This window comes from Canis aureus, chromosome 13 (genome assembly GCF_053574225.1).
Source record: "Canis aureus isolate CA01 chromosome 13, VMU_Caureus_v.1.0, whole genome shotgun sequence".
NCBI lineage: Eukaryota > Metazoa > Chordata > Mammalia > Carnivora > Canidae > Canis > Canis aureus.
The window spans coordinates 14,641,834-14,668,753 of NC_135623.1; the positions used below are offsets into that span (position 1 = coordinate 14,641,834).

At 54.4% G+C, this 26,920-nt stretch overlaps 1 protein-coding gene across 1 annotated transcript in view; it reads left to right on the forward strand.

Annotated features, from left to right (window-relative positions):
• The window catches only part of CSMD2 (CUB and Sushi multiple domains 2), a 495,152-nt gene that overhangs the window by 305,074 nt on the left and 163,158 nt on the right, over positions 1-26,920 (forward strand). Inside the window, 7 exon segments of the mRNA XM_077844850.1 lie at positions 5,539-5,677; positions 6,644-6,831; positions 7,858-8,046; positions 8,286-8,402; positions 14,603-14,818; positions 16,017-16,205; positions 20,445-20,614. Coding sequence (XP_077700976.1) covers positions 5,539-5,677; positions 6,644-6,831; positions 7,858-8,046; positions 8,286-8,402; positions 14,603-14,818; positions 16,017-16,205; positions 20,445-20,614 — 1,208 coding nt within the window.

The following is a 26,920-nucleotide window of genomic DNA, read 5'->3' on the forward strand; positions in this document are numbered from 1 at the left end:
CCCGCCACTGCCCCCTTCTGGGGTGATCGTGGAGCAAATTCCAGGCGAAATGGTTCATCCACAGCATTTGAGTGTGTATCTCTAGCAGATAAGAAGAACTCTTTAGGACATAAGTGCAATACTATTGCCCTCGGTAGCTCAGTGGTTTAGCACCGCCTTCAGCCCAGAACGTGATCCTGGGGTCCCAGGATCGAGTCCCACGTCGGGCTCCCGGCGTGGAGCCTGCTCCCCCTCTGCCTGTGTCTTTGTCTGTCTATCTCTCTCTGTCTATCATGAATCAATAAATAAAATATTTTAAAAATAAATAAATTAATTAAAAATTTAAAAATGAAAATAATTACTTAATACAATCAAATTTCCATAATTGTCCGACACTTTTTTTTTTTAAATTTTTTAAGCCAGAACTCTGCTCGGGTTCCCACGTCACAGTTACCGCACACTTGTCAGCTCTTTCAGTCCGTGGATGTCTCCCCCTGCCCCCCAGCCCCGGCGAATATTTGTTGGCGAAGCCGCGTCATTTATCCTGAATTTCAGTGATCACATCCCTGAAAGGAGGTTGTTTAACATAATCGTCTCTTTCTTGTAGTTCCTTTAATTGGCAGTGGGGTCTAAAGACCTAATCAGATTTAGGTTCCATTTTTTGACCGGGAATATGTTGCGGCCGGGGCTCTGCGCCACCGTCAGAGACACGCAGTGCCCGGCACGCTCTTGTTTGAGGATGTTGAAGCCACCAGCGGGATTGAGAACGTTGTGCCCAAGATCGCGAATCCGAGAAACCACCGAGGAGCAGACACCGATGCAAACACACGAGGGTTTATTCACAAGCTCAAGCTTGGGTCCAAGTATACGCAACACAGCGGAGCAGGGACTTGGACCCCAAGACTAAGAGGCGTAGCAGCTTTATAGGGACCAGTGGCCAATGGGATTCGCAGAAAGTTGCACAGTCATGCTGGTCCACATGCATGTGGCTGATTGAATTACATTTTACCCTAAAGTATCCATTTGAACTGGCCTATCACTGAGCCAAGTTCCGATTAGGGTGTGCCCCGGGCTTGACTAGGGTGGGGCAGCGCCCCTAAGCAATAAGCAGGTCGGCACAAGGCGGGTGCAGCACAAAATGGAGTTAGTCCTGCTCTGCTTGTCCAGGGGTAGGGGATTTTTGTTAAATTTCCTGGGTCCCACAAGAAGTGCCCACCTGCCACCGTTTCCTCCTGTTGTATGAGCTCAGATACTTAAGGAAAACTTGCCCCCGTCACCTCCTCGGTTACCCTGATGTATAGTTCAGGAAGGAAAGGCAGAGAAAAACCCCATTATTTTCCTTTATTTATCAGTTTTTATTCAATGAGTCGATCCCCTAACATCGCCTAAAGTTGGACGTCTTTAAATATCATTACATTTTAGTGGATTTAAACAAATCCATCGCAGTTTTCCCTCTAACCCACGTGCCGGTTGTCCCGTTGGCCGGTGGGAGCCTTTTGGGAGCGGCCCAACCTCCTCTAGAACAATCTCTGTCCCCGACCTGGAATCAGCCATTTCTCCAAGGAGATCTCCAAGGATTTCATGTCTCCAAGGAGACCAAAAACGTCCATTTTTGGTGGAAAGTGGTGTTTGGAGTCTGGGCACCGGGGGCGATCGCTGCTTCGCTGCTCCGGGGTCGGCCCTTGTCTCCAAGGCTTTTCAATGAACTGAGCTGAAGATAAGGATGCGGGACGGGTGCGCTTCATTTCAGACATCAGAACGCTCTCTTCTCGGCTCCCTTGAGGTCACGTCCGTACCCGCGTCCGTTCCTGCTGAAGATTCCAGCCCCGCGGACGCCCACACAGCTTCCCGTCCTCCCTGGGACACCCCGGGGGTCTCTGGGCGGCCCCACCCCGACCGCAGCGGCCCCGTGACTACTGAAAACGGTTTAAGCTGCTTTCCTTCCGACTGCTCCTCCTCCCAGACGCTCCTGGGGACGGCGGTGCTCCGAGGCCTCTTCCACGAGTTCCTTCATGAGTGGTCATGCCCCCCGACCGGTCCCGGACCATATTCGCAGACTTCACACCCTGCTTGCGAGTTTTGGCAAAATGGCTCATCAGATTCAAACCTCCCTTTTCAGTAGTGAAAAAATATTTACGGAGTCCCAGACATGAGCCTCCAGAGGGAGATCCGTGTGCGGCAGTCTGGCTTTGGCCCCATTTCCTCTCCGCCCTGTTCCCTCCGTCTTTCCGCAGATGATCTGGAGTCGCGGGCTTCGCACCGGTCGCTAAGGGGAGTCCGCGTGTGTGCGTGTGTTCTCCCGCCGCTCTGTTCGATGATTGGAATCGTGCGATTATTTTTTTACCTCTTTTTTAAAAAAAGATTTATTTATTTATTCATAAGAGAGAGAGAGAGGCAGAGACACAGGCAGAGGGAGAAGCAGGCCCCATGCAGGGAGCCCGACGCGGGACTTGATCCCGGACGCCGGGGTCACGCCCTGGGCTGAAGGTGCTGCTAAACCGCTGCACCACCAGGGCTGCCCACTTTCTTACCTCTTTACGTCACTTTTTATTCACTTACTAGTATATTCCGGGGACCACTCCCTGGCTTCATACAGAACGTACATCATTCGTGCTTGTAGCCGCTTGTCCATCCCGTTGATGACTCCGGTTCCTTCGCGCAGCTCCCTGTGGCTGCCCAGGTGGGTTCCTCCCATTGTTTTGCTCCTGTAGATCATGCTGCTTTGTACCGCCCCGTGCGTGTACGTATATGTATGTCCCTTCCTAACCCAGCAAGAATATCCTCAGGAGAGAGTTCTAGAAGCAGAGTCGCTGGGTCAGGGTGGGTGCGCGGGAATGGTGCCGTCCGTTTCCAGAGTTCCCTTCGCGGGCGTCGTGCTGTCTGTGCTTCCCGTGGCAAAGCACCGGACACCTGCTCTCCCCACACCTCCGGTGTCACCGAATTTAGGTTCTGCCCGAGTGAGGAAGAAGGTGTTTTCTCGTTGTTTTAGTATGTATGTTTTCTCAGAACGAGGCCCCCGGACGTTACAGGAGCCCGGAGGTGCCCTCCCCGCCCCGGGGGGTTTTCTCCCTGGTGCGTGAGGATAAGCCAGAGGGTGTGAGGGCCCGGACGCATGGAAAGGTCCAGCAGCCCGGGAGCCGGAGAGACGAGCCTGCAAGGCAGCACAACAGCACAGCAGATCCGGCTCCCCGACGGGGTCGTACGCACACCTTGGTGGTACCCGAGCTCTGAACGGAGGGCGGCCCGGCCGGGGAGGACCGTGCGATCGACGGCTCTCCGGAAGGTCAGCAAGGAAGTGAGGAGCTCCTGGTGCACCGCCCGGGTGGCTGGATGCGCTGAGCCGAGGCCCGGAGACAGTCCCTGCTTCTACCGCAGGAGGACCCGGGGCCGAACAGTGGCCCCCGCCCCTGGTCCCCACCACGCGCCTCCACGGCTCACGCATGCATCAGAGAAAGAGCCGAATGCACTAGCCGGCCCAGTGCGATGCAGCACTGGGTCCCAAGAGCTGGGGTTACCCAGGAAGTGGCGACATCCCCATGCCACGTTCGCTGCCAGCGTTTGATGTGAGTGCTGACGTCATCCCTCCATTCCTCCGTGCCTCAGCCTACGAGGATTGGGCGGTAGTCGCCACCATCGAACAAGGACAGCCAAGGCATCCGCCTCCTAGGGCTGCAGTTGCACAAAGACCGTCCTCGTTGGAGCCTGACGTGCGTAGACTGACCGTCCTGGGAGCCGTTCCCGCCAGTCGCAGCGGCCACACCCGTCCGGGCCGCACGGGGACTTGGAGGCAGGGGCCTTGCGGTCTCCGCTGTCGCCTCATCGGCTCCCCGTCTAGTCCCTCGGCCTGTTCGGCCTCCGTTTCCTCGTGCGTCAAGTGGGCATGAAGCCGCACAAAGGTCGTGCGCTATTAAATGCGCTGATGCCCACCGAGCAGCGCCGTGCGTCACGGGCAAGAGCTCCCGCCGCGTCCGCCGGTGTCGCTGTTCTTCCTCACGAGGACGTGTGAGGTCCTGCGGGGTGCTGCGCAGTCGCCCGCCGGGTGGCTCAGTCAGGCGAGCGGCTGGCTCTGGGTTTCGGCTCCCCTCGAGCCCAGCGTCGGGCCTCACTCCGGGATCCTCTCTGTCTCCTTCCACCCTCCCCTCCCATGGCCTGTCTGTCCCTCTCCGTCTCAATTTTTTTTCTTAAAGAACGTTGATTCCTTTCAATCTTACCAAGAAGTCCGCAGAATCGACGGAGGGAAGGTGCGGTGTCCTGGACCGTGTTTCGTGAGACTTATCACCCAGAGAAACGTCCGAGACGGCGCAGAGGCGGGAGCACCGGGTGGCTCCCGACGCCCTCCTGTCCTGTTCGGGGCTTGTCTGGCACCTGCTCGCCCCACAGTAGAGGATTCCGAGGGACACACGGGATCCTCAAAACTGGCACCTGCTCCAGATTCACGGCATGTCCCTCGGCCAAGTCCTGTGCCACCCGCCAGCACGGGGCCACCTGCTTTGCCTCCATAAACCAGTCTCGGCTGTAAAACGGGCCAAATTATAGCCCCCCCATCCCCTCCCGCCGGCAGGGTCCGGGTGGTGAAGAATGGGCATGAGTGTCCCTGTGAGCCCGAGGGCCGGTGGTGGCAGTGACTGTGGCTGCAACTGTGACGTCCTCCTCATCAGCCGGCAGCTTAGAACCATTGGTGAACAAGCCCCGCGTCTCTGTGGCTTATAAGCAGGAGCTGAGACTGCGCACTGTTGAGCTCCGGTCATCAGGTCCCGGTGCTGGCTCTCGGGGCTGTGGGGGCAGGAAAGTTCCTGGCGCTGCCCCGGGGGCAGGACGCCGGCCACTTGCATGCTCAGCTCTCCGGTCAAGGTGGTCACGTGGCCAGGCAAACGTGAGAAGGGGCGGGAGGGGACCCCAACCAGCTGCACCAGGGCCGAGGGTTGGGCCGCAGGGGCACCGGGGAACTGCGGGGTGGGCACACAGAGGCCGAGGGCCTGAGGACGGGATCCACCCCACGCAGCGTCTGGTGCAGTCACCTGCCACGACCGTACTCGTCGGCCCTTCCGCGCGTCCCCGTGTGCGCCCAGGCACTGACGCTCACTGCTGCACAGCCGCGTGCCTGTGTGCCCGGCCCTGGGCCGCCGGGACTGAGAGCACAAGCTCGATCCTGGCCTCACGGAGCTCACCTCCGCACAGGCTGAGCTGGGGTCCGCCCACTGCCCGGGGCCCAGGGGTGAGGACGGGGCCCTGCTTTGGCCGCCAGACCTTGATGCAACGTTGAGCGAGGAGCGAAGGCAAAACCGGTGCGACCTATAGCCGTCCTGCAGGCCTTCAGAATGGCAGAGGGCTTTGTTTAAAGGATTATTTTTATTGCTCCCCTGTGGCTTTTAATAAAAGTCCAAGTGATGTAACAGGGCACATCTGTGAAGGTCCCAATACCCAGAACTCACGGTTTATATAGTTTGCATGATTTTCCATAGAAATGAAAGCAGGCAGACACATCTTACAGAGGGTTTTTTTTATTTGTTTGTTCACTGGTCCCCCCAAGAAAGCTGCTACTGTCCCTTCTGTCCCCAGCTCCCTGCGGTGGTCACCTGACTTCGCCCAGCGGCACCATCCTGTCTCCGGGCTGGCCCGGCTTCTACAAGGATGCCCTCAGCTGCGCCTGGGTGATCGAAGCCCAGCCGGGCTACCCCATCAAGATCACCTTCGACAGGTGCCTGGAACCTGCAGGGAGCGGGGGCAGGGGCTCCTTAGGGGCGGTGCGGGGTGGGGGGGGAGCCCAGGACTGAGGGGCAGGGCCAGCACCGGTGCTGGGTGTTGGCAACGCTGGAGCTGGCGGCCCTGGATGCCGACGGGCCACACGGGCTTTGCCCGTGGCGTCGACTCCACCCCGTAGTGGGGTCTTGTGCCCTTTAGGGCCGGGGGAGTGAGCAGGACATGGCAGGAGTGGCAGCCCTACAGATGCCAGAGCCCTCTGTCCCCTCGGCCCCAACGATGGACGGTGGGCAGGTAGGCTGCGTCAGAGGCGGAAGCAGGCATTGGCCTCTGAGGAGCGTAGCTCTGAAAAGTGCGGTGTGGGAAGTCTGACCCAATCCACTCCCCCCTCCCACCCCGGAGGTGCCCCCCACCTTGGGGACGGTCGCCACCCATATGGGAACCCGAGCAGCTTCCAGACGAAGCACCCAGGGCCTGGAGCAGCGCTGCCCCAGCTTTTCTGTGAGAGCCCAATAGTGGATATTACGCGGCTGGGGGCCCCGCTGTGGTTATCGGTCGCACATTTTTGCTTTTTAAAAACACACGCCTTCGTCAGCGTTAGACTCCATTCTTAGCTCGTAGGCCGTATACAGAAACAGGCTATAGGACAGCGTTGGCTCTGGGCTGCAGCTCAGTGCATCCTGCTCTAGAACATTCTGACCCCCGTGAGGCTGTCGTCCTTGTGCCTCAGAGTCTTAAGGTGGGTCGTGGCCCAGGCTGCAAGGGGGCCCGAGGGGGAGCCCAGCCACGGAGGAGGCGGGCTGCCGAGCGCGGCGCAGGAGGCCCTTCCCTCTCGCAGGCACATGCATGCAAATTGTATTAAAAATGTCCCGACCCGCCCAAATCGGGTTATTCCGAAGCCCTGGGTCAGGCAGGACCTTTGGTCACTTGCAAATTAGTAAGTCTGCGTTCCCATCTTTGGCAGGTTTAAGACCGAGGTCAACTACGATACTCTGGAAGTTCGAGATGGACGGACGTACTCAGCACCCTTGATCGGGGTGTACCACGGGACCCAGGTCCCCCAGTTCCTCATCAGCACCAGCAACTACCTCTACCTCCTCTTCTCAACCGACAAGAGCCACTCGGATATCGGCTTCCAGCTCCGCTACGAGAGTGAGTGTTGGCAGGAGGCAGACGCCTAGGTGGGAGGGGTGGTGCAGGGACCCGGGACCGTTCCAGCAGGGGGCCCCTGACTCCGCCCCCACGCTCTTGGAGGGCCTCCCCTACCCTCCGCGTCTCCCCTACCCTCCGCGTCTGTCAGGAGCTCGAGGGGAGCGTTTGGAAACAAAGCTGGTGACCTGCCACTGCAGAGCCGCTCCACCTGCGGGACCATTGGCTGCCACGTGCCCAGCTCCTTGGGGACAGAGCATTTGAGGGAGGTGAGGTTGAAACATGATGGCATCTCCTGCCTGCCTCGCCCTCCCTCACCAGCTTTTGCATCCATCTCTCGTGCCTCCATGGAACGAGATGCCCGTCGCCTCCACCCCTGGTAGACCGGTACAGAATGTTACGGTTGAGAGCACCCTGAGGACAGCCTCATTTTCTGACTCATGGGTCAGAAAATGGGTCCCTAAGACCTGGCGTCCCTAAGACAATGGGTCCCTAAGACCTGGAGTCCCTAAGAAAATGGGTCCCTAAGACCTGGTGTCCCTAAGACAATGGGTCCCTAAGACCTGGCGTCCCTAAGAAAATGGGTTCCTAAGATCTGGCATCCCTAAGACCTGGTGTCCCTAAGAAAATGGGTCCCTAAGACCTGGCGTCCCTAAGAAAATGGGTCCCTAAGACCTGGCATCCCTAAGACAATGGGTCCCTAAGACCTGGCGTCCCTAAGACAATGGGTCCCTAAAACCTAAGACCTGGGTCCCTAAGACCTGGCGTGCTGTCTGAACCATAGTGGACGCTCAACGTGTGTTAATTGAATGAATGGATGGATGAACAAAGAAGGGAATCCGCTTGTTCTGTCCGGCAGATAAGTCCTCAAATACCCTTGCAGCAGATAACGACAGCCACATGTGACATGGGGGTAAATGACGGCCAGCTGTCTGTCACCCAGGTTCCCCCTCCCCGCCTCTGTGACCGCTGGGGTTCCCCTGCGGCGACAGCTAGCTGTCTGTTCCAGCTCTGGGCTCTCTTTTCCAGCTATCACTCTGCAGTCAGACCACTGTCTGGATCCAGGGATCCCTGTAAACGGGCAGCGCCACGGGAATGACTTCTACGTGGGCGCTCTGGTGACCTTCAGCTGTGACTCGGGCTACACACTAAGCGACGGGGAACCCCTGGAGTGTGAGCCTAACTTCCAGTGGAGCCGGGCCCTGCCCAGCTGTGAAGGTGAGACACATCCCACAAGGGGTGTTGAGGTCACGGATTCCTTTCTTGCTGTGAGAAATCAGGAGCTGGAAGGCGCACAGCCTCTCCCACCCATCAGCGAGGGTTGAGGGCTGAGAGGAGATGGTTCCCAGGCTCCCAGGCTCCCAGGAGGATTGGTTGGTTGGGGACAGGGGTGCAGGGGAGGGAGGGGGGCCTCCCTGGGCCACTGCAGCCTTTCACCACCTTCTTTACTCCCACAGCACTCTGCGGTGGCTTCATCCAAGGTTCCAGTGGGACCATCTTGTCACCAGGGTTCCCTGACTTCTACCCCAACAATTTGAACTGCACCTGGATTATTGAAACATCCCATGGCAAAGGTGAGTGGTTAGGCCTGTAGCAAGTGTTGGGGTGTAATGTGGGCAGGGTGCCACATTCCTCAGGCCAAAGTGACCTCGTTGGGGGGGGAGTGTCTCCCTACGTAGGGTCCTCAGGGCTTGGTCTGCATTTTTTCATCAACAGGAAAACTCCTAGAAGCTTCCCATCTCTTTGCATCACAGAATTTGTGCAATGACTATTTTTAAGACTCTAAAATGTCCATGCTAGAAGAGATCATGGAGGTTAGCAGCTGTCTAACCCTACATAATGTAGGGTTCTTCCCTAATTGCTCCCCACAAGATGGCACCACACCTAAACACCCCCAGCGGTGGGAAGGTGGCCAACCCGCTTAGCAAATGGGCACCTGCTGTCATTTTTTTGATAGATCTGACCTGTCCTAATAGCCTATTAGGTGTTCCTGAAGCTTTTCCCCTTGTTCTGTGTCCTGGAGGAACATAGGATCCATCTGCCCTCTTCCTTCACATTCACCCTTCAGACCCTGGACCCATGATCCTCTTCTTACATAGCTCAACTGTTCCTCAGATGCCATATTCCTCATATTCCTCATATTCCTCACCAGGTTATCTCATATCCTCATATCTCATATATCATATCTCATATCCTCATATTCCTCACCAGGTTATCTCAACTCCCCTACCATGAATGGTCTTTGGAGGTCTGAGTTCAAAGTACGGGTGCTGGTTAGAAATAAACAGTAAGCAAAACAGTCTTTGATTTGACAAATATTGATTGAATAATGCTACTGACGTGGGCCGGGAATACATGGTAACCAGGCACGTATGGCTTCTATCCTCGGAAGCTTATTCTGAAGCTCATCCAGGGTCGTGGTTCTTAACCCCTCTGCACTTTAGCAAATACATTAGTGCTTAGATTGCACCGTAGAGCTTTCGGTTCTCTACGCCGGAGGTGGAAAACAAGCATCCTTGAGTTCAGAACACTTCGCTAGTAAACCTGATGCATGGCCTTGAATAAGTACCTCTGATCTAGGAGAATTAACATGTAGAAAAGCCAAGAAAACATTATAAAAGAAAGAGTAACTCTTCCAGATTGTAAAATGTTATTGGCTAAAATAATTCTAACAATGTGGTGTGAGTGTTGGACACACAAACCAGTGCAGGCATATAAAGGTCCAGACGTAGAGTCCTCTGCACACGTGTGTGTGGGGGGGGGGGGAGTTTGTGCACACGCACACTCATGCGTATGTGTGTGTGGAGAGAGAAGGAGAGACAGTTTATAGTATATAATTAAAGTGTCATTTCCACTCCACTGAAGAGAGAATGGATTATTTAATAAATTGTTTCAAAACAGTAGGCTTAAACACTTGGGAAAGAAGGAAAAGGAACCAAACAGACCTCATACATTCAACTACATAAATTTCAGTATAGAAAAACATGAAAAAAGAATAACATGAAAATCTAACCTCAGGTGGGGATATACTATAACAAGTTATACTAAAAGCAGAGTCCATAAAAGCAAAGACTGTAAGATTTGATTAAATAAAACTTGGGATGGGTTTATGTAAAAAAAAACATAAAAATTTCAGATAGTAAGTGAACAAAATTATTTTCAACGTATATAATCAACTCAAGATTACCAACCTGGGGGATCCCTGGGTGGCTCAGTGGTTTAGCGCCTGCCTCTGGCCCAGGACGTGATCTTGGAGTCCCAGGATCGAGTCCCACGTCTGGCTCCCTGCATGGAGCCTGCTTCTCCCTCTGCCTGTGTCTCTGCCTCTCTCTCTCTGTGTGTCCCTAATGAATAAATAAAATCTATTTTTAAAAAAAAGATTACCAACCTGATGCATGAGGAGCTCCTAAAAATTGTTAAGAAAAAAAAATAATTAAAAAATTAAATTAATAAAATTAATTAATTAATTAATTAATTATAAACATTATTAAGAAAAATACACCTGGTCTCCAGGCCTATGAAATGAGCAAAGCTATAAACCCTTCATAATAGAAGAAATAGAAATGAAAGGACACTGACCCCACTCATAATTAAAGAAATGAAAAGTCAACCAGTAATGAAATAACCATTTCTTCTTCCAAGTCAGCAGAGAAAATCCTAACAGTGGGAGACAGTGTGCAGACACAAGCACTCTTCTTCAGTGCTGACATTGTGTGAAATAGCTGAGACTCCCTAGATGATGATTCCATGGTGTGAATCAGAAGCCTTCAAAATATACATGGACCAGCAATTCCACTCCTTAGAATTTACCTGGAAAAAAAAATACTATTGTACATCAAGATGCAGCTGCAATGACACTTCCTAAAACACTTTATTTATTGGAGGATTAGTTAGCTACTCAAATGTCCATCAATAAGGAAATGTTGAGGGGGTCCATGGGTGGCTCAGTGGTTTAGCACCCCCTTTGGCCCAGGGCCTGATCCTGGAGGCCCGGGATCGAGTCCCGCATCGGGCTCCCTGCATGGAGCCCGCTTCTCCCTCTGCCTCTCTCTCTCTGTGTCTCTCATGAATAAATAAATAAAATCTTTTTTAAAAAAGTAAGGAAATGTCGAATAAACATATAACCTGTATATAATGCAATACTGTGCAGCTACTAAAAGGCATAATATGAGGGAATATTTAAAAACCTACAGGGCTGGGGTGCCTGGGTGGCTCAGTCGGTTAAACTTTTGACTCTTGATTCTGGCTCAGGTCATGATCTCAGGCTCATGGGATCAAGCTCCACCCTCTCTCTCGCTCTCTCTTTCTTTCTCTCTCTCTAAAATAAATAAATAAAATATTTTTAAAATTTAAAAAAAAAATAAAGACCTACAGGGATAGTTATAATATGTTGTTAAGTCAAAAGAGATGTTTGCCAAAAGAACATATTCAGTTAATAAAAAAATAAACAAGGATATGTGTGTAGAAAACTGTCTGGGGCAGCCCGGGTGGCTCAGTGGTTTAGTGCCACCTTCAGCCCAGGACGTGATCCTGGAGACCTGGGATCGAGTCCCACATTGGGCTCCCTGCATGGAGCCTGCTTTTCCCTCCACCTATGTCTCTGCCTCTCTCATGAATAAATAAATAAAACCTTAAAAAAAAAAAAAAAGAAAACCTTCTGAAAAGATATGCCCCAAGATGTTAGTGGTACTACTCTCTTATTTTCATCCTCTCACTTTTTTCTAATTTTGAGCAATCAACATATATTACATGTAAACTATACTATTTGTATAAAAAAAGAAATTAAAAAAAAAAGCCACTTAAAGACTCCCTACGTGTACTTCAGCGCTTTCACTTTTGCCTTTAATAGGCCTGGCCTAACTGGGATTAGGATGGCGGGGAGATAAGACTCTCTAGGCAGTCCGGGTGAGGCTCCCCCCCCGCGCGGTGTCATTCCCAAGGAGAGGTGGGATCGGGGCAGGGCTTTGATCATCCTGCAGGGCTCTTTCCACCAAGGCTGGGCCAGAGTTGGCCACCGCAGGAACCCCAGGCTGCTCTAATAGGGAAAGAAAGCAGCTTCCTCGGGATCCTTAGACCAACAGCCTCCTATAGTCATAATTTTCTGTCTGGCGTCTGTGATTATATGGGTGTGTGCTTCTTTATGCTTTTTTCTATGTGTGTCTTTGCCTAGAAGTCAATGCAATTCAGATATTTAGCAAATGCTTATTTTATGCTTGGGCTTACGCTGGGTGCTGGGAGAACCCAGTAGAGCGAGCGGCTCTGGCATTGCCTGCCCTCAGGAAGTTCATGGTCCAGTGGTAGGGACAGACCGTCTGACATAGCACAGCCAGGAGCGGTTAGAGGTGTCACACCTCCGGAGGCCAGCCTGGGGCTTCGTCAGGTGGGCGTCCTAAAGTTGAAACCAGGCCAGGCTTCAGGGACGAGCAAGAATTAGCCAGGATAGAAGGTGTCCCGGGCTGAGACTCAGCACAGGGTCACCGGGGTATGACCAGGTCACTAAATGGTCCTCAGAACCATTTAAAGGCTTCACCAGATGCTTAGCGTAGAGCTCAAAATTGTAAAGTCGCTGGTGTGAGCCCATAGCCCTTGCTCACCTTTTTCAGCCTCCTCCTGAGCCCCGTAAGCACTGAGTCCTAGCTACATTGAGACTCCTTCAGTTCCTAGAACTTCCCAGACCTTCATTGTCCTCCAGAGCTCTGTGCATTGGGATGACGGCCTTCTCTCTGGAACATTTGCTCCCCTTGCGCCATCACCATCACTCCGCTACGGCCGGCTCTTCATCTTCTGAGCTCACTTCCTCCACTGAGCCTTTCTGACCCCTTCTCCCCGGCTCTGGGTATGGGTTGGGTTTCCCTCCGTGGGCTCCCACACGATCATGCGCCCTTCTGTGCCCATATCTTACCCCACTGTACAGAATTTCCCTTATCTGTCTCCCCCCAGACCCTGATCTCCTTGAGAGACACCCCTGCCTGGTTTCCGGCCACTTCCCCAGGCCCTGGCTCTATGCCTGGCACACAAGGAACTCAAGAAATATTCATATGAATCGAATTAGATGGAGCCCAGACCCTTCTCCAGAGGGCAGTGCGTGTAGAAGGATCTCAGGTTAACAGATCCATTAGGCTAATGACTCTGATTGTTTGTTGTGGTCACTCCAGTGAAGTGTGAGTTCGTGTGTGCACTTGTCACACCAAATTTGGGTTCAGACTCCAACGTGGGGCCTGTCTCTGTGACAAGGTCTTCACTGTGTCACAATGGCCACAGGAGCCCCAGGCAATCAGCGCAGCTGGGAAACCCAGGGGCTCCACCTCGGTTGTTTGCTCATCCTCAGGATGCCAGCCACCCCAGCAGAGGCGCTGAACAGTGGGGTGTGGGGCTTGGTGCTTCATCAGCTCCAGTTCCCCGTCCAGAGTCTGATCCGCCCTCCATCCAACCTGAGGTCCGGCCGAGCGGGAAGGGACGTACGTTCCACTGAGCCTTTTCCCCAGCTCTGTGGCCTGAGGACGGTTTCTCGTGTGCACACGTGTTTACGTGCTGGGAGGATAGGATACACGTGGGAGCACGTACCTGTGCGCCCCCAAGGTGCTCATGCCCCTCACGTCAAAGATTATGACCCCGTGAAGCCTTCCCACCCCTCTTGCTCTTCTTCTTCCATGTCCCCATTCTGGACTCTCACTGTTGACGTGTCTCCCCCACTACGCTGGAGACCTTTCTTGGTGCTGAGCCCAGGCCTGGCGCTTAGTAAGTGCTTAGGAGCCATTTCTTCGAGGAAATAGATAAATAGATGCATCTCGGTTGCCTGGCACGGGGCATTTACCAGCGCTTGCCTGGTTGCACCACCCATACGGGGCTCTGCGTCCCCTACCCCCACCTGTAGCACCCCAAGTACCCGGGGTCTCCAGCTCCCATCCACAGAGGGGCAAGACTGTGAAAACATCTAGGGTGTATTTTAGCAGGGAGAGCTTGGCTCCAAGCATCATCCCGCAAGAACCCGTCAGTAATTGTGTAGAGACGTGTTCCTCGGGGTCCCTGTGCCTCCCGAGCTCCCGGGGGTCGCTAGCATGCAGGCTCTCCCTGGAAGGTCCCTGGTGGAGACTGATGTTCCGCGTTCCTAGGGAGCCCGCCGGCGATGCCTGTGGACTGGGAATAGTGAGTGGATCTAGCCCCAGCTCTGCCTCCTGCTGCCTGGGCGGCCCCGGACAAGTGACTTTAATCTGTTTGTGCCTCAGTTTCCTCAGCTCTATAATGGAGATGAGCATAGAGTCATTGGTGGGATTCCCTGGGTTTTCCTATCTTCTCTTCCAGCCGGGAGGCACCAACCGCGGGGCAGCCGACACCCAGGGCACGGTGACACGCAGCTACTGCGCGTGACTCGCTAACGAGCGGCACTGCCCTGGGCGACCGCTTGGCTTTCCGCCCCCAGCACATGCTACACTACGTTTGACGCAGCGTCTGTCGCTCCGAACGGTAGCGGTTCGATGTCGTGTCCATCGGCCTCCTCGCCCCCTGGCCTCGGGTCCCCGCCTGTGGGACGCACTTGTCAAATATGCAAATACTCGTTGAGGAATGAATGAGTGAGTCTATGAATGAATGAACGGTCCCTCTCTGCGGACCCAGCTGTAAGTCTCAACTCTGATAACCGTGATGCGGCGTCCCTGGCCCACGGCGTGTCGGATCATTCGGGCACCGTTGGGCTGGGCTCCCGGATGGGCCAGTCCGTGCAGACCCCGTCCTGCAGTGGCGGCCGCCGTCCTGCAGCCTTGCGCTCTCTTGGCAGGTGTGTTCTTTACGTTCCACACCTTCCACCTGGAGAGTGGCCACGACTACTTGCTCATCACCGAGAACGGCAGCTTCTCGCAGCCCCTGAGGCAGCTGACCGGCTCGCGGCTGCCGGCCCCCATCAGCGCCGGGCTCTACGGCAACTTCACCGCCCAGGTCCGCTTCGTGTCCGACTTCTCCATGTCCTACGAGGGGTTCAACATCACCTTCGCAGGTACAGTGCGAAGCGGAAGCGAGTGCGGGGCGCTCGACGTGTCCCTGGGCCGCCAGCGCCCGCCTCGCCGGCAGGTGCAGCAACAGGGACTTGGGCTCCACACAGCAAGGCCCTCCCCGAAGGCGCCGGGAAGCAGGTTCCGGGGGCCCCGAGTCCCAGAAGGTGTTTAAGGTCCACCCTGAAAATCAGCCACGCTGCTGCTTGGACCAAGGCGCCCCTCCCGCCCCAGTGCCCTCCGGTTCTTCTCCTGATTTCACCTGCGCTATGTCACGGCCCCAGCAATTAAAAAACAAATCCAAACACTAAGAAGGGGATTGGAAATGAACGTGGCGGAGTCTCTGAGTCCCCTGTGGGGCCGCCCGCTCCTGTGCTGGTGGGGAGTGACAGGTATCTATCTCTGTTTAGGAAAACTGGAAAGGAAGCTCTTTAACTTGGCATTCAGGAAGCCAAGAGGACCCCTCGCTGCTCCAGCCCCAAGGCCTCCCAGCGCCCCTCGAGTCCCGCTCTTATCACACAGGGTCCCCAGGGTGGGCAGGAGCCATCTGGCCTCTAGGAACAGGGACGCGGCCCAGCCCAACCGCGAGCTGCCCCTGCCCCAGAGCCCCCCACCTGCCCGGGCTGCACAGGGCTGGGCCGAGGGCCTTTGCGGCCGCTGCGTCCCGTCCCGTCCCGTCCCATCGGAGGGACCCTCCTCCTCTTTACCACATGGAGCCCGGGGCACTGTGGCCTACAAGGGGGATACCGTCGGGGACGATGGGAATGGCCACCTCGGTGCCATCACCAGAGGCTGCGGGCAGATCCCCGGCCGTGGGTGCGCCCTGAGGCCCAGCCCGGCCCAGACGGATTCCTTCCCCCGCCAGGCGTTGCCCTCAGCTGGGTTATGCGTTCGGATTCTCCAGAACCAAGCTGACGGAAATTACCTGGTCGTGTGGGGACACGAGGCAGCCGAGTCCCCAAGCCCAGGCTTGAGCTTAACGCAGCGCTGAGGGCCATCCTCGCGCCCCCGGGCAGCACGCTGGTGGCTGAGGGCCCCGGCCCGACCGCACGCACCGCCTCCGCCCTTCCTGGGAGCTCAACCCCCCTCAGCTCCGGGCTCCGAGCTCCGTGCGTGGGCTCCGCCGTCCGGCCCCGTCCCCGGTGTTCCCGTCCCTGCGGTTCCAGGTCCGCCTCTGAGCCCGCTCTCCGGCCGCTTTTCCAGAGTATGACCTGGAGCCGTGCGAGGAGCCTGAGGTCCCGGCCTACAGCATCCGCAAGGGCCTGCAGTTCGGCGTGGGCGACACCTTGACCTTCTCCTGCTTCCCCGGGTACCGCCTGGAGGGCACGGCCCGCATCACGTGCCTGGGGGGCAGACGGCGCCTGTGGAGTTCGCCTCTGCCAAGGTGTGTTGGTAGGTGGTCACGTGCTTTCATTTTGCTTCACTACCGGGGCGGGGGCCAGACGTCAGCCGATTGCGTGAGACAGGAGAGCCGCGTGGGCCGCGAGCCCACAGGCCGGCCTCCAGGGCTGCCCCGGGAAGGCGGGTCAGAGCCGCGGGCCCGGCGCGTCCTTCGCGGGTCCCAGGGCGGCCCTGCTCTGCCCGACGCGGGGCCATGCGGTGGGCCGGGCGCTGCAGAGGCGCCTGTGACCCCGCTGGCCGGGCCGACCGGCTGGAGCTGCAGGCCCAGGCCCCCGGGTCCCGTCCCCGCCCGCCTCAGCCGCGACGCCAGCCTCCTCCGGTAGAGCAGCCCGCAGGCCTCATTCCGGACCCCACGGCAGCGTTCGCTCAGGCCACATAATCCCCCCCGTTCGCCAGTTACCTGCTCCTCGTCATCAATGACCAATGAGCTTTGACAAGCTCGGAGGGCGACTGTGCAGTCGCCTAGTGGATCCCGTTCTGACCAGTTAGATCGTCCCTCCCTCCCATGAGCACCCCCAGAACATCCGCCTGCCCGACCTGGACGCATCTTCGCACCCACACGCGCCCCCCAAGGCCCAGGCTCTCTCTGGCCGCCAGCAGCTCCATCCCCCTCCGAGCAAACGTCCTCAGCCAAGCGGTTCTGGGGGAAATTTTCCTTGAACGGGATTATCCGGGACCACAGATGTACGCGCTCCGTAAGCTCCTGCCTCATTGATCTCATTACATAAACTCATTCTTTAGGTTATTATTACAATTACTGTTTGTTCACGACACCTCACAACATTTTCATCATTTCATTTGTCTTCTGCTTCGTGTGTCATTAACACTGCACGGCAATTACAGTCACCTCTAATTACCACCAGCCCTGCGACGGAGCCTTGGGTGGAGGTTCCCTGGGAGTGCCCACCCTGGGCGTGCTCCCAGGGGCCACCTGCACCGGGGGTGTATGTGGGTGGCCTCAGCCCATGCGGTGTTACCAGGACACAGGCCCAGCTGCCAAAGAGACGAGCGGCCTGGGATCTAATGCACGGTGTGATGGGAGGACACGGCCCCTGACCTTGGCGTGGAAGAGACAGCCCTGACACCCCGGGCCCCGCTGCTGCAGGAGACCCGGCCCGTCCTTGGGAGCCCCGGTGTGACAGACAAGAGAGAGCCCCCCGCCTGCAGAGCCCCAGACTGATGGACAAGACCCAGCCCCTGCCCTTAACGAGGCCTCGACTGAGGGGGACGACGGGGGTCCCAGAGCCTCGGCCGGCTGCAGCACTGCCCCGTGCATGTGACGCTTGTTTCTCCAGGACATTCATTTGTTTCCACTTACGCTTGCATTTAGCGCTTCGGTGCATCTCTGCTCCCCTGTCGCCTTGGAAACGCCCCCAGAAGCCCGTGTCCTGCCCCCTCTGCCCCCCTGTACCCTCCCCGGTACCCGAGATAGATGCTGCTGATGGGCCAAGGACTGGGCCCCTCTGAAACTGCCCTCTCTGTGTCTATCCTCATCAAGGTGTCGGGACGTGGGGGAGAGGAGACAGGGCGGCGACGACCGCAGAGCTGTCGTTCGGGAAACCGAGGCCGGGGAAGGTGTCCAGTGACACACCAAAGCGCACGTTTAAGGGGAGCCAGATTTAGTAGTTTAGGGCAGGAGGCGTCAGGGGCAGTGGGTGCAGCCAGTACCCCCCTCTCGAGCGCGGGCACATGGGGCTCCAGACGGAAACGGGTGAGCCGCACAGAGCCACCTGCCACAGGCGAGGAGATGAAGGAGGAATGACGCTGAGAGCCTCCCAGGTGTGACCACTTCCCACGTGTTCGCTTGCTTTCTCGTGAAATCTCATGCGTTTATTCTCTGTGGCCTCACAAGGACGCTACTGCTGCCCAGGGGAAGGCGGATCGAGAGACCGAGGTTCAGAGTGTGGACACACCTTGGCGGCCGACCTCTCCCCGGGGGAGGGGACTAGTGTCTGGCTCCAGAAATCGGGGAGAGCAGCTTCAGGAGGCCTGGGTAACGCGTGGCTGCACGTGCAGGGCCCTCAGCATCCCCCACATCCTGGGACCCCGGAAAAGGTACTGAGGCTGCCCGTCCACAGCCGGCCCTTTAGTTTCATGCCTCAGCTCGGCATGTTCCTCATGCACACGGGACACAGACAGGCCCCTAGACAAATGGTGTCGTGATCAGCACAGGCCGCGGTAGGAAACTCCCGCAGGCGGCCTGAGCCCCAGGTACTCCTTTCTCGTGGTTCTGGAGCCCAAGCCGGCCATGACCAAGCTGCCAGCACATTCAGGGGCTGCTGGAGCTCCTCTCCTCGCTTGCAGACCACGGCCTCCTTGCCGTCCTGGCGAGGCCGGGAGAGGGCTCTGCTGGCTCCGCAGCTCGCTCGCGTGGCCACCAACCCCCATCACCTGCCCAGGGCCCCACCTCAGATCAGGGCCGAGGCCACCAACGTTCAGCTCCTGGTAACGGCTCATGCAAACTCCCAGGACGGTGAAGCTGTCCTGCGCTACACCGGGCCCGGGGAGTGGGGCCCATTGAAAGAGCAAGAACTTGTTGGGGGGACACGGACGTTGTCCTCAAAGGTCCCAAGGAGCAGCCTTGGAGACAAGAACACACGAGGGTGCAAGTGAGACCACGAGAGGCGCAGCTCTGCATGTTCCCGCACCGCAGGCTCTGCCCACACCTCCGGCTCCGGGCAATCGGGGTAACCATGTGGCCGCTGGTTGACGTCCAGGCCCTTCCAGCCAATGACTGTGCCTAGAAGAGGGCCACTGAGGCATGGCTGGGGGAAAGCGGACTCACTACCATCAACCTCGGAGATTCGAGACGTGCTCCCGGCTCCCCATATGTCCAGACAAGTAATGTGCCTGCCATCTGGACGTGCGTTTACATCCTTCTGGAACCTAATTATTTTTAGGACCGTACATCTTCTGAGGTCTGTGTCCTCCAGATTCACTCATTCACTCATTTCACAAATATTTATTTTACAAGCAATCTGGGCTAAGCTTTGGAAGTTTAGATTCATTAAGCGTGACCCCGGCCTTCAAGGAGCACACATTTTGGGCAGGGGACACGGGCCAGGAACAAGCAGTCGGGGTGCAGCGTGACAGGCGCTGGGCCACCCACAGGCACAGGGAGAGGCTTGACGACCCTTGACGACCCTGGGAGTCACCTGCCGGGCACTGGGTGGGGGTGGGGGTGGGGGAGAGAGAAATAGGACCGAGCCCTGGAGGGCCCGCAGAGGAAGACACAGAGGTGGTAACAAACGGGGGAAGGACGATGTGCTGACTGCCGTAAATCAAGGGAACGCCAGGGAAGGAGGGCTAATCCTGGAGGCGGAGAGAAAGATGTCGAGAGGAGGCCGTGAGTTCATTAGGCTTTGAAGGAAACAGGGTTTTGGTGCGTCTGCGCTAAAACTTTCTCCGAAGCCCCAATGGCCTCATATTCCAGGACCAGGAAGGTTGAACCCTCAGGCCCCTCCTCCTGGTGAGTGGAGAGACTTGACCCCAACTGCTAAGTACCAGATTCTTTATTTTTTTTAATTTTTTTAAAGATTTTATTTATTTATTCACAAAAGAGAGAGACAGGCAGAGACAAAGGCAGGGGGAGAAGCAGGCTCCATGCAGGACCCGACGCAGGACTCGATCCCGGGACTCCAGGATCACACCCTGGGCTGAAGGCAGGCTCCAAACCGCTGAGCCACCCAGGGATCCCCAGATTCTTTATTTTTAAAATAGGGATGATAACGGTGCTGCCTACCCTGTGGGATTGGCGCTTGTGAGTAACGACGGATGTTCGGAAGGCGCTCGCAGCGGTTGTTTACTCTTGAGCCCTCTGAGCTTCTGGCCTGTGATGGTGGAAGGATTCGTCTCCTCTCCCTCGACCACCACCCCCTCCGCCCCGACATCCTCCTCCGTCATCCTGTTGCTATGACGCTAGATGAGCAGGTGTCGGGAGGGGCTGCCTCTTGCCACTAGGGAAGTGCGGGATTCCTGGTGGGCTAGCTTCTATCCCCACGGGAGAGAGAGATGTGGAACGAGAGAGGGGGGGGACCGGACGGGACGACAGGTGGGCAGACCCGTAAGGACACTTTGGTGAGCAGCCCTACGGGCAGGCGGACAGATGGACAGATGGGCAGGCAGGAGGGCAAGCGGTGTGTCATCCTCGGAAGGCCCTCCGGCGCAGCGGCTCGTGCTCTGGATGGAGCGGATGGGGGTTAATCAGTGGCTGTTGTGATTCTCTTCCAGCCGAGTGTGGGAGTTCGGTCACGGGCACACAGGGCACGCTGCTGTCCCCCAACTTCCCCGGGAACTACAACAACAACCACGAGTGCATCTACTCCATCCAGACCCAGCCGGGGAAGGGGATTCAGCTGAAAGCCAGGACGTTCGAACTGTCAGAAGGCGACGTCCTCAAGGTAAAACCGATAGATTCCGCAAAGATGTGAGTGAAAGGAGGCAAAAATGTGCTCAGCGGTTACGTCGGTGGGAACGACCCACAGACCCACAGCTTCTCCTGAGGTCGAGGATCTTATCCTCGCTCGTCCGGGAGAGAGTGGGAACCCAAAGGACAAGGGCCTGGGGAGAGGCTAAGGATGGAGCTTTGGAGTTTGCTCGGGAGCTGACCGTCCTCATATGCAGACGGGGGCGAGAACGGGCTGGGTTGCCCGCGGGATGAGGAACCGTAGGCGCAGCCGGAGTGGCCGGTGGGTCACGCTTGGGCGGTGACCATGACCGTCCGCGGGGCAGCGGAGCGCTTGGAGGCTGCGTAGCTGTGTGTGCCCGCGTTCCTGCGACCCCGGGTCTGCGGGCTGGCCTGGCCGGGGGGGCCTGCATCAGTATAGTCCGCGCGTGCCCTCCCGGGTACGTTGGCGCGTGTGTTTTGTAGACGAGCAGGGCCGTTTCAGGAGCTTATTTTGCCATGTTGGTGGCCCGTGTGTGGCAGCGGGGTCCAAGGACGTGGATTCGAGTCACGTGTCTGGGACTCGACGGCAGAGAGGGGCTTGTTAGGGCGCTGAGCACACGTGTGATTCGCACTTCTCTGTGTGTGTGCGCGACTCGTATGGTGCATGAGCACGTGTGTAATCAAAGCGTGGACTCCGGAGGATTTACCGAAGGGCTACCTCACTGAAATGGGCTACGAGGCAAATCTCGCACAGGACGCATCCCTTTTCATCCTATGCCAAGACACTTTTTTAGCTTATCGTGATACAGCTTTATTCCCTGGAGCCGGAGAGTCTTGACCTTAGAGACCAACAGAGGTCACTACCCTGAAAAGCTCAACGAGAAAGCATTAAATAAGCCCCATCCCTTAGGGTTCTCTCCAGATAGGAGAGTCCTGTGCTCTTTATGCAGAGATGCTGTTCCTGACTCACTGGGGCATGTGTTCTCTGGGGGTGGGGGACGTGCGTGCATTGGGAAGGTGCGTCTCCCTCCTACCCGATTATCCTTGAACCCATGAGATGACCAGTTGGGACCGGGTGCACCTGAAATAGAAAAGAACATGCAGAAAAAAAAAAAAAAAGAAAAGAAAAGAAAAAAGAAAAGAACATGCAGAGTGGCCCAGTGGGGATTCAGACCCCATCACGGGCTTCTTAGGCTCTACTTTGCAACCTCTGAGCTCCCCAGACATCTCCTTTCAAGTAAGCGTAGACGAGACTTTGTCATTTCTAAGGGCGCGTCTTGAGGCCTCGCCGCACTCCATCCGTGCGCTCACAGTCCACACCAGAGCCTCAGAGGATACAGGGGCCAGTGGGGCCACAGTGCTTCCTCCTTGTAGCGCTGCAGATGGAACTGATGGAACACAGAGCCCTTCTTGCATGAAGGCTGTTGTCAACCCAGCGGAAAAAGGGATTTGGGGGATCAACTGACGAGTTTCCGGCTTTGAGGGGAATATAGCAGCAGCTCTGTGTGTCCAGCGCGATGAGACCAGAAGGGCTCCTTGGCTGCCAGAGGCGATGCGGAGTGCGGCTGGCGCCTGGGCCCCTTCACCAAGGCGGTCTAGGATCAGAGAAGCATCTGACGTCCTCAGCACATGTGCCCACTGTGTAGCTGCCCTGTCCAGGCGGGGTCTCAGGACTAGGTGGGCTCGAAAGACAAGACAGAGGCTTTCTGAGGCATTCAGGCCAAGAGGGGAGACACACGGGCCCTAAAATGCAGGTCAGAGATGAGGGTTGTGGACCCCAGGTGGTCCTGCAGGGTTGTGGGGAGAGGGCAATGAATTCCTATAGGTTAAGGGGATGTTCCCAGACTTCAGACTTTGTCTCATAGCCCCTGCCCCGCTGGCCCTGCCGCCCAGCCTTCTAAGAGTGGGCTCAGCCTCCTTGCCGAAGACCCTCTTCCTCCTCTTTAGTGTGCTGCACAGAAGGCTCCAGCTCTGACCTAACTGGAAGGCCACTCCCGGGACCCCGGGACCCCCAGGACCCCTATAGGATGGGGCCTGGAGAAGGGAGACAGGGTGGTTTCATGGAGCTCCTTCTGTTCTAAGTCTTCCCCTCGGGGTCCCTTGCCTTCCTGAGGGAGGACCTGGGCAGAGGGGGTTCAGAACTAAAAGAAACCCACAGTTATGGCTTCCCAAATAGGATTCAGAATAGGATCCAGCTGCCCGTGGCACAGCTGGGCCAATGCGTCACTCCAGTCTACCTTGACAGAAAGGTGTGCAAGAGTTGCCCGGAACAGCAGTCGGCTCCGAGGACATCCTCCCCTCGCCCTGCTGGAATTCACCCACCTGCCGCAACGCTGGTAGATTCCTAATCCCGAGGACATTCTCGTCCCTCCAAAGAAGCCCCAGTGCACACCTGAACTCCTGACCAAGGACACCTGTCGCCTCCAACACACCTTAGTTCCTCCCCAAGATACGAATCTCCTGCATCTCACCAAACCTCCAAAGTTTCTAGATAATCTTGTATTTCTGACCAGGAAATGACTCCTTTCTTGCATTCGTGGTCCCTGATAGATTTCTTGTCTTCAATAACTTGAAAACTCCTTAAACTACACCCCCTACTCATACTCCTGCTGGTCTTCCAGAACTGATTCCTTTTATTTGGGCCCCCACCAAAATTTCGACCCGACATCAGCAAGACGGGAAGGGCCTTTAAGCTGCGGTTGTGGGGAAAGACGACTTCCAGGTCAAGGTGGCAGACGCAGCGCCTGCGTATATATAACTGCATCCTCTACGGGTCCCCCCTGGAATGACGACAAGGACATAAAAGCAGAGGGATGTGGCCTCACCATTGGAAATTAGGCAAGGGTGCCAGTCACATGTCACTTAAAGGAATTTTTGCCAAATGGAATATCCGAGAAAGAATCCAAATTGAGAAAGGGCCTAATCAAACTACAGTTCACATAAGTGAAGTGAAATCCTGCCTCCGTTAGGACAAAGTGCTGGAAACCTTAAGGAAAAACACATCTCCGTCCACCCCGCTCAGCGCAACGGAGCCTGGAGCCGAGATGGTGCAACACACCATGGCGCCATTAATGGGGACCAGACATCCGTACCACCAAGTCCTTGGAAGTATAGTAGGTCTGAGAGACGACACAGACCACACCATTCCCGCTCGCCAGGACATCCTGGGCTCCATTTGGCTTTGGTTGGCAAGGCAGGTGAAGCCGGGCAGTGCCAGCGTTGGCGCCTACCGAGGGCCATCAGGCCAATTAGCAAGGAGGCCGCACACTCACACACACACTTAAGCCCCAGGAGCAGAAAAAGGCCCCGCTCTGGCCTTTTCTCCCTTAATTCCTCTGTTCCTCTTTAGAGACCACCGGGCATTTCCATTCTCTTCTTTCATCCTCCCTCTGTAATGGCGCGCCAACAAGAAAATTAACCGAATGTGTGTAAATCTTCCGTAGATCAGAAGACGAGGACCTGTCGGAGGAGTCAGAGCTAATTGCCCCTCTGTAAGCAACAAAGAAGAAAGACTTTAAAAGCTGCTCCTACTTTGTATTCTTAACGGGATTGAGGAGAATATTATATTTATGACACAAAAATAGGCATTAATGAAAACAGAGCAATCTGCGACGAGGAAAGATTAAATAAAGATGAGAAACATGATCACCCAATTAAAACATGGGATGGAGGCAATGAACGGAAGAGGGTAGAGCACAGGAGAGTGAAATCAGTTTATTATGAGATAACTTTGAGAACTCCACTCACACCGCATAAGGAAATTAAAAAGAGGATTCTTGTGTGTTACTAAAATGTACAATCAAACCACAGTAAAACTTTATGTGCAAATAACATAGTATGAATAAATTAAATAAAAACTGCTACAAATGTAAAAAAAAATGTAATAAAGTTACAGTCATGGTGGAAGATTTCAATATACCTCCGCTAGTCTCTGACGCATCGCCTAAGTTAAAAATAAATAGGGAGCTGGGTAACTTGAATAATACGACAGTAAATCCAAAGGAAATAGGAGAAAGAGCCTTTTTTAAAGATCTAGTCAAAAATGACTGAAAAAACAAAAACAACCAAAAAACAATAGCAGTTGTCAATAAAACCTAATGGTTCCTTGAAAAATAACTAATAAAAGATGTAAACCCTGCAGTACTGATGAAGGAGCAAAGCCACAGATTTACAATTTTAGGAGGGGAAAAAGGAACATAGTCCCAGGTGATGTAGAGATAATGAAACGAAACGTTGAGGAACAACTATAAGCTAAGAAATCTGAGTGCTTAGATAAAATGGACATTTTGATAGGTTAAAAACTACTAATATCAAGGAAAGATAAAAATCTGAATAAAACAACAATTACCTAAAAATTTTGGCTTACCCCTGTTTCCTGCCTCAAGGGCCCCAGGTGTAGGCTATTTTATAGATAAACTAACAAAAGTTCAAGGAATAAACAGACGCAGAGAGAACAGCTCTCATCTATGTCCTTGCTCGTGTTACTTACGAGGCAAGGAGACGTATCGATAGCCGACTGAGTAAGACCACAGAAGGACAAACCGCTAGGCCGGTCACTTGTGGTCATAGGTCTAAACACCCTAAATACAGTGTCATAGTGAATCTGGCCACGTCTGAAAGCAAAAATAACCATGTGGGATTGACCCAGGAACGTGAGGATGTGTCACTATTAGAAAAGCCCATAGTGTTATATATTAACACTACGACGCTGACATTTTTGCAGGTCAAAACTGGTCACATATCGGCAGCTTCGTGTGGTTCAACTGGATGTCCCATAAAGCAGACTAGAAGCCAAAAATAAGTAATCCTGCCGGTACACGCCAAAACATCACAGGAGGAAATTCCGTACTCGTTCATGATTCTTAAAAATATCTCAAAACTATAAAGATAACTTTATTCACCTGATAAAAAGTTCCTACCAACGCCTATAGCAAATAGTTTCGTGGTCCTTATTCTTTTTTTTTTAATTTTTATTTATTTATGATAGTCACAGAGAGAAAGAGAGGCAGAGACATAGGCAGAGGGAGAAGCAGGCTCCATGCACCGGGAGCCCGACGTGGGATTCAATCCCGGGTCTCCAGCATCGCGCCCTGGGCCAAAGGCAGGCACCAAACCGCTGCGCCACCCAGGGATCCCGTGGTCCTTATTCTTAATGACAAAACTCCCTAAGGATTTCCAGTAAAGTCAGGAGCAAGACCAGAGTTCTGCTCTCACGCGTCGTACTCAACATTGTGCTGCAGATCCAAGCCCATCACGAGCGGATCAGAACAAGAACAAAGAGACTATAAAAATTAGAAAGAAATATATAAAATTGCCTCTTCTATTTAGAAAATACAAAAGAATCGATGAACTATCAGAATTGATAAGGACAATGCAGCAAAGCAGCTGATGCGTCTACAACCAATTAAAACACAATCAGAAAAAGGAGATCTCATTCCTAACAGAAGCAAAACCTTATAAAACACCTGGGGATAAGTCTAAAAAATGTGCGTGGTCTTTACTGAGAAAAACCACGAAACTTTATTTTGAGGGACCTACACCAAAACGCAGGGAGGCTTCCTATTCACGGATGAACAAAGCATACGAACAAGCAATTCACATAAGAAGAAAGCGCAACTATGGATAAACACACGAAAAGATGCTCAACATCAGGGATAATCAAAGACGTACAAAGTAAAACAATTACCCTGGGGATCCCCGGGTGGCTCAGCGGTTTGGCGCCTGCCTTCGGCCCAGGGCGCGATCCTGGAGTTCCGGGATCGGGTCCCACGTTGGGCTCCCAGCATGGAGCCTGCTTCTACCTCCTCCTGTGTCTCTCCCTGACTCTTTCTGTCATAAATAAATAAATAAATAAATAAATAAATAAATAAATAAATCTTTAAAAAAAATTAAGTTGTACACCTTAATCATATACAATTTTTATTTGTCCATTATACTGCAATAAATATGAAGAAAGTAAAAAACATCTAAAAGAGAAACAAAAAAGAATTAGGTGTGATGGATGTGTACGGGCTCTCTCGGGTTTCTCAGAGACAAATCCATTCCCTGGACCATCGAAGCGTTCTTCTAGACAAGCAGTGGCCCTGGGCCAAAGGCAGACGCTCAACCACGGAGCCACCCACGGTTCCTTGGTTTAATTTTACGATGAAAATTTGCGCAGTTCTTTAAATGCCATTGGGGAAAAATATTTAATGATCCAAAAAATATGCACATTATATTAAGTGAAAGAGCAGGTTCCATAGAGTATCTATAGTTAGACCTTGTTTTTATTTTTAAAAATCAAGAAATAAATATATATAAGGAAAAGCATGCATAGAAC